Genomic DNA, 7,427 nt, shown 5'->3' with positions numbered 1-7,427 from the left:
TCTCTCCCACACACACACACACACACACACACACACACACACACACACACACACACACACACACACACACACACACACACACACACACACACACACACACACACACACACACACACACACACACACACACACACATCGCACTGTTTTGCTTTTGTTTCTTTTTTTTTGATTTTTAGATGTCGAGTTGTCGCTGCATGAGCACATGATCCAGAGCTGGCAGGGTGAGGCCGATGAGCAAGGGACATCCCAAAAGCCTTTGGCAGATTTGCTTGTGGTAAATCTGGTGAATGCACAATGCGTGCAGCGAGCGTCCAGTGATCTCTACGCGCGTCACTTGCGCTCTTTAATTTGGGTGTGTGCCCGCGTCTCGCGCCCGGGTTGCGCGCACAAGCAAGGACCCTTTCGTCGCAGGCCAAGCCGACGACATCAAGTCCATCACGCCCGGTTCAGCTGTCAGTTGGCGCGCGGGGGTCGAGCCTACAATTGCCACCCAGCCGGATGGAGGACAGCAGCGAGGTTGCGACACCCGCGGGGGTGCTACCGGCGAACGACCTGGGCCTGTTCGAGGCACTAGAGGCACTGCCAAGGGAGACATTTCGCGACTTCATCCTGTCGCGGCTGACTCTGCGCGATCTCAAGAATTTGCGACTGGTGTGCCGACGCATGGAAGCACTGATGGCGCCGCACTGGCACCTGCGTTTTGCTTGGTCGTCGCCGCTGGCTGTTGGATCCAATGCTACGCCCGAGCTTCTGCACTTCTTCCTTACGCGCATGAAGCTCGGGCGGCGTTTGGGATTCCAAACGGGCTTCTTGGTTCTGGTCGGCACCCTGCTGGCCCACCGGTTTGATTGTGCCACCCTGATGCTCGGGCAGATCAGTGCCCGCCGGACCCGGACTCTCCCACAGAATATGCGTGACAGCTTTGACATCGACCTCATTGAAAAGGTTGTGCAGATGCCCGATGAAGCCATTGCTCGATGGTGGTTTGAGCAGCGTCTACAGCCGCTCACCGCATCAGGCTCGCGCCACTCGACGATGCTGTGTCGTCACTTTGTCCAAGCAGTCTTACGTTGGGATCGGGCCATGCACCTGAGCCTCCTGATCGACGCCGACCAGTTCACGCGCTCACAGATCTTGGAGCAGCCAGAGGGACTGCTGATCGAGGCAGTGGCAAACGGGGCGCGACAGGTTGTTGCTCTCCTCCTCGATCGCTATGATATCACGCGTGCGGAGCTACCGGCAGAGGCCGTGCGCATGGCCTTTGCCGAGGAAGACACTGATATTCTTCGCGATTGGATGGCGCACTACGACTTGGACGACGCCTACGCCCACGACCTTAGTCTTTGGCTGCCCAACCCCAACCTTCCCATCCCCGACCCCGCCTCTGCCTGAGCCGCGGGTGGCAATGTTATTGCACCCACTGGCCACCGGGCCAGCGGACGGATCGCTTGTTTGATTGGCTGCTTGATCGAGTTTGTGTTTCATGTAATCCCTGCCGTCAAGCTCCCGGCTTTGGGTCAAGCTTCGCGCTGCGCGCGCCAATGTCAATAGTTTGCCTTGCCCAAGGCGCTTCACTCGTCTGGGTGGAGCGCCTGCGGCAGGCATGCTTGAGCTGGGAATTGATGCATCGACATGTGAATGATAATACAATAATAATAATACAAGTACATGTACCACTATTTTTCCATCTGATCTGATCTGTCTGATGTTATGCTATTGCAAGTATCGCCTTGAGCGCTGGTCGTGGAAAGTGAGGAGTCATTGCGCCTCGCACCAGCTCTTGAAGCTCTTCCGTACCCCCTTTGGTCTGCCGTTGCGGTAGGCATGATCGGTTCGATTGTGGCCACCCGAGCAAGCCCCCAGCCTTTTCTGGTGTTTCCAGTGGTTGCGCTCACTGTTTTCGAGTCCCAAATACACTGACACGTAAAAGTGCGCTTACATCACACTTTGGCCGGGTTGCAACGCCTTGGCGCCGAACGCTTACAATCACACTTGATCACACTTTAGGCGATTGAAGGTCCAGGGCTATTGTATTGAAACACGGGGAAAAACCGGCACTAAACCATTCACATTTCGTGTATCTTGGACCAAGGTGCGAGCTGCGGGAAGAAAAACGTCGTGCACGGGGCAAGACGAAGACTGAGCTGGGCGTCTGATGGCAAAGACCTTGCCCCGGACCTCCTCCAAATGCACATGGCCAAATGGCAGTCGCTTGGGGGCTCGGATGGTCTATTGGGTGTCTGTGGAAAATTAGGGGGGGTTTTTTTTTATGCAGTTGATGGCGTTGGGGTCGGGGCGATGCAACCTGCATTGCTTGTCAGTGTTGAGGTCATCAGCTCGAGGTCAACGGTGTTGGCCCAGCCTGGGCATGCAGTGAGCAAACCTGGCTCGGTGGCGCCCTTGTGCACGACTACTGCAGGGATGGTCTGAAGGGTGTCTCGGCTGAGGTGGGGAAGAAAGGGGTTGAACAGCAGTGGTATCATATGCTCAACACGGTCTTCAGAGGCTCTTGTGTCTTCAGCTTTGGCCTTGTTCGAGCTGATTGTTCTTTTTTTTTTTTTTTTTTTCCCTCTCTCTTTCTCTCTCTCTCTCTCCTCCGCATTGCTACCTCGTGACAGCCTGACAGACCCGTCTCCTTGCCTTCAATGTGAACCTTATCAGGTTGCTGTTTGCATTGACCGGTCACCATGGCCTTCCGTCAAGCCCTCCGCCCCCTGGTGCGGGCACAGACTTCGCGTCACATGGCTCAGGTATGCAATTTTAGGGCACGAGATAGTTTCTCGCACTGGTCTTTGCACTCCCTGGTCCTTGTGCGGATTGAGTCAGATAAGTCATTGCCTTATGCCTCGCGTAAATTCTAGGCTGCCTATGATCAATCCCTGGTCAACACGGCTGAGACGAAGATCACCACTCTGGCCAATGGCTTTCGTGTGGTGACTGAGCAGGTGCGCGGGTCGGAATCAGGTCTATAGGTCTATAGTCGATGATGCTTTTTAACATTTGGAGCACGCTTCTCACTTTATTCCTCTTTGCCTTTTTGAATTGTGTTTTGTTCTGCTGCGTCAACCCACAGACGCCCCATCAGACCGCCTGCGTTGCCGTCCATGTTGATGCTGGTTCGCGCTTCGAGAACAGCCACAACAATGGGTATGTCGTAAGGGACACTTTTTAACCTTCACGCGGTTTGGAACTCCGGTTTCACCCTCAGCAAAACTGCACGATCTCGATGTCATGGGGTTGTCGATGCAAATTCGTGTAGCACTGCGCACTTTTTGGAGCACATGGCCTTCAAGGGTACCAACAAGCGTTCTCAGGCTGATATCGAGAAGCAGGTGGAGACGATGGGCATGCGCCTCGACGCTTACACCTCTCGCGAGGCGACCGTCTACACTGGTGCGTCATTGCATTGCACGTTGGGCTGTAGAAATCGTTCTGCACAGTGCCAAGACGCGCTGTATCTATCTCACGTCGATCGTCTTTCTCTCACCCCGCCAATTGCGCAGCCCGCTGCTTCAGCGGCGATACCGGCTCCGCCATCGAGCTGCTCGGCGATATCCTGACCAACTCTACCTTTGACGAGCGTGCCGTGGAGGCTGAGCGTGGCGTCATTCTGCGCGAGACCCAGGAGGTCAACTCCATTCCTGAGGAGGTCGTCATGGACTACCTGCATAGCGTGTCCTTCCCCACCAGCCCTCTGGGTTACACCATCTTGGGCCCGGAGGACAATGTGAAGAAGATCACTCGCGACGACCTCAAGTCGTACATCGACACCTTCTACACGGCCCCCCGCATGGTCCTTGTCGGTACTGGTGGCGTGGACCACGATATGCTGGTTGAGGCCGCTGAGAAGGCCTTTGGCCATCTCTCGGCCGAGAACAAGGCCCCTGCCGTCCCTGTCCCTGATTTCCATGGTGCCGAAGTCAAGGCCCGTGATGACAGCAAGCCTGCGGCCACGTTCGCTCTGGCCGTTGAGGGTTGCTCATGGGCCAGCCCCGACTACTTCCCCCTCATGGTCGGCTCCACCATCATCGGCTCGTGGGATCGTAGCTTCGGCGGTAGCGGTCACCTGAGCTCCAAGCTTGCTCGCCTCAGCGTCGACGAGAAGCTGGCCAACAGCTTCATGTCCTTCAACACCAGCTACACCGACACGGGTCTCTGGGGCATCTACGCCTCCACTCCCCACAACCAGATTGATGACTTCATCTACGCCACCACTCAGGAGTGGATGCGTCTTTCCCACGTGCGTTGTTGAGCCTTGTGCGCTCCCCCATCTCTGATTGTACCCTGTCTTCACTCCCTTAATGTTCCTGACATATTTTCATCCTCACTTTCTTACCAATGCCTGGAAACTTGGATGCCTGTTCTTTCAGAACGCCTCGGACTCTGAGGTCGACCGTGCCAAGATGCAGCTCAAGGCTGGCATTCTCTTCGGCGTTGATAGTGCGTCTTGTACTGCTGTTACCGTCCTGCAGCCATCCCTTTGATTCACCGTTTCCCTTGTATACCGACGCATCATGAACCTCACCAACGTGTTACTTTTCTTTGTCCGCCCCCTTGTTTTTTATTTAATTTTCTTTAATAGGCCTCCAGGCCCTGAACGATGAGATTGGTCGTCAGATCCTCACTTTGGGCCGCCGTATGCCTGCCGTGGAGGTTGATGCTCGTATCAGCGCCGTCACGGCCTCGGACGTTTGCAGCGCCATGTCCAACTATGTTTACGATCGCTGCCCCTCAGTCGCGGCTGTTGGCCCCATTGAGCAGTTCCCTGACTACAACTTCCTCCGCGGCTCCATGCTCTGGATGCGCACTTAAGCTTGGTCTGCTCTTTCCTTTTTTTTTTTTTTTCTGTTTTCCTTAACGGGAAGCACCATCTTCCTAGCCTAGGCCTGTGCCGGTCCTCCGTTCAGAACATTTACGGTGACAATGCCAGCGGCAGCGCCAATCAGTGCTTGGGCTTGTGTGAGCTATGGTGAAGCGTTCTCCCTATCCTACCGTACTATCCCCTTTACGTCTCTTTTGTCTGGCTGTATGTCTGCCCACCGCTCGCCCCATGGTTTTTTACCTTTGCCACCCACAACATCTACTTTGAAGCAGCTGCTGAAGACTTGACCCCCCTTTGTGTCTTTGGTCGTCTTTCACGACCGCTTCCTTTCTTTTCTTTTTTACATCTTTTCTGCTTATCTCTCTGAGCCTGTGCGGCTTATCTTGACCACACTTGCATCTGGAATGAAACTTCAACAATCAAAAAAAAAGACCATTTGCATAATACTGCAGGGCTTACTAGCCTTGAAGTCTTCTTTTTCCAATGGTAGTCACAAGCCAATAATGAACATGGATCATAACTTGAGCGGCAAAAGTGTAAGAGGCACAGTAACTTTGGTTGTGGGCTTTGATCGGACACTGAGCAATCATCAATCTGCAGGTTGGTTTGTGCACAGCGAGAGAAAAAAAAAAAAAATCAATTTGCATAAAATAATCTTAGGATACCTCTCACACTTCGTTCTCGACTATTGTTGTGTCATTTGATGGGTCGACCGGCAATTCCGGGGCAAGGTTCAAAGGTGCATAGTCAGAAAACGTCAAGCTAAGCGCAATTCTCTCCACAGCTCTAATCGATGATAAAGCGCTCCTGCTCTTGGGTTTCGGTGGTTCGCTCCAAGAGGCCCAACCGCTCCCCGAGGCGAAAGATAATGCTGGCCTGGGTCTCGGCCTCAGCCTGCCCGTGTTTACGGGCGCCGTCGCTGCCGGAGCTATGCGACAGCAAAGGGTCCTTCTCACTACCCACACGGTGACTAGGCAGCGGATCGTTGAGCAACAAAGCCTGCTTACTGCTGTTGCGATCATTGATGGCCTGAGACAGTGCACACGCGATAAGCAGGGCAATAAGTTTACCCGTACAAGCGGTCTCCATAAAAGCTCCCGTGATCACTCAAAACAGATGACGACAGGAAGCGAGAGCGCAAAGAAAAGGGTATCATCGCACGGCCGTGTGCACGAGGAGGTGGGAGCGTGGCACTTACAAAGCGTGACATGCGCATGACAATGATGGTCACCACAAAATTGAGCAAGACGCACAGGCCCAACACCAGCGTGCCGTGATTCAATTCGGTGCTGACGTCAAAGCACATGCTCTCGTTTCCCAAAACGGGCTCGAATAGGGTTCGCAAAAGTGCGTTGATGGCATCGCATTTGCTGCCAATGATAAATTGAGCCAACTGTGGCAGCTGAAGCAGAGCCACAATAATGCTCAGCAAGTAAACCTAGGTGCGTGTACCATGCCACGATCGAAACCCACCATGCATTAAGCCACGTCAGGAACACGAAGCCGGTAAGAGAGTCAATGTATCAAACTTTGATGAACGAGTGACCTTGTCCTCGCGTCAAGGTGCCAGCAGAGGCATGCGCACACGCACCTCAAGTGCAGACCAGGCAAAGCAAATCTCTGAGAACCAATAAACGAGTTCTTGACTGCGGGGCCGCAAAGGCATTAACCATAAAACAGCTAGCATGATCTGTAAGAGAGACGATGCGCAAACAAGCACCACAGAACGTTGAGCGAAATCGTGTGAGACCAACGCGCGAAAGCCATCCGACAGCCGGTTTGTCACTGACCTGCTGCAGAATGGGGACGATAAAGGCAAAGAGGAGGTAGAGGGCCTGAATGGCTCGGATGGTCACGCCGTTGGGGTGAGGACTCGAGTCTGGCAGGTTCATGAACATGCTCCAAAGAGAATAGGTTCGATCAATGGCAAAGTCGTCCTCATTCAACAGCCATGCCACCAAACCCTTGATGTGAAATGTGTATGCCGTGATGATTGAGCCTGTGAGCGAGGATGGGTGGAACAGCAGCTGCATGAGAAAGCACGTCGTTTCAACAGCCATGGAATCGTGCGACCAGGTACATTCTTTGCCAAAAAAGCCCAGTGTAGTGAGGCGGCGAGGATGGCTTGGCAGGACTCGGCACCAACCAATGATGATGGCGCAGATGATAAGCAGAAACTGAAAGACCATGATACCAACTCCGGCACGGTTGAGCCGAAAGTAGCCAGCTGGTGTGCGAAAAGCGTGATGCGCGAGGGCTTCGGCTTCAGATGATCGCAGGGCCTGTTGCTGCGTGTTCTCCGCCACGCATCGTCGGTGGGTATAGACCATAATGTGTGTGGCCATCAGGGAAAGCACAATCACGGTCCAGTATGCAAACAGGCCCGGTTCCGGTGCCACCCACATGTCGATGGCCGTTTCACCTGCAAAAGTTTGCTTTTGAGCTTTGCAAAGAACAGAGACACGAATGAGAAACGACAGTAGAATTTGAACTGACCAGGAACGCCGGGCGCATCCAGAGGCACGTGAAAGTGCATGCCCACAATCAGCATGATGGAGACGTAAATGTCAAGCAAACTCCATTTGCCCAGGGCATCCAGTATCTT

The 7,427-nt window shown here is 53.8% G+C and overlaps 2 protein-coding genes across 2 annotated transcripts; one reads left to right on the top strand and one right to left on the bottom strand.

The window, feature by feature from the left end:
- Positions 1-2,659: 2,659 nt before the first annotated feature.
- MONBRDRAFT_17882 (uncharacterized protein) lies at positions 2,660-5,256 on the top strand. The gene is made up of 7 exons (XM_001743788.1): positions 2,660-2,750; positions 2,862-2,945; positions 3,074-3,147; positions 3,260-3,393; positions 3,504-4,240; positions 4,371-4,440; positions 4,583-5,256. Exons 1-7 carry the CDS (start codon positions 2,688-2,690, stop codon positions 4,810-4,812), a joined length of 1,392 nt encoding a protein of 463 aa, XP_001743840.1. The 5' UTR covers positions 2,660-2,687; the 3' UTR covers positions 4,813-5,256.
- Positions 5,257-5,443: 187 nt separating this feature from the next.
- MONBRDRAFT_31417 (uncharacterized protein) lies at positions 5,444-7,227 on the bottom strand (the record flags this gene model as incomplete). Its single annotated transcript, XM_001743532.1, has 5 exons — positions 5,444-5,851; positions 6,021-6,260; positions 6,414-6,512; positions 6,613-6,821; positions 6,969-7,227. The coding sequence occupies 5 exons, from the start codon at positions 7,225-7,227 to the stop codon at positions 5,609-5,611; spliced, it is 1,050 nt and encodes a 349-aa protein (XP_001743584.1). The 3' UTR covers positions 5,444-5,608.
- Positions 7,228-7,427: the final 200 nt, after the last annotated feature.

The sequence above is a fragment of the Monosiga brevicollis genome, genomic scaffold (genome assembly GCF_000002865.3).
Source record: "Monosiga brevicollis MX1 MONBRscaffold_4 genomic scaffold, whole genome shotgun sequence".
NCBI classification, from domain to species: domain Eukaryota; class Choanoflagellata; order Craspedida; family Salpingoecidae; genus Monosiga; species Monosiga brevicollis.
The sequence above is the reverse complement of the archived record's forward strand: the minus strand, read 5'-3'. Positions and strand labels throughout refer to the sequence as shown.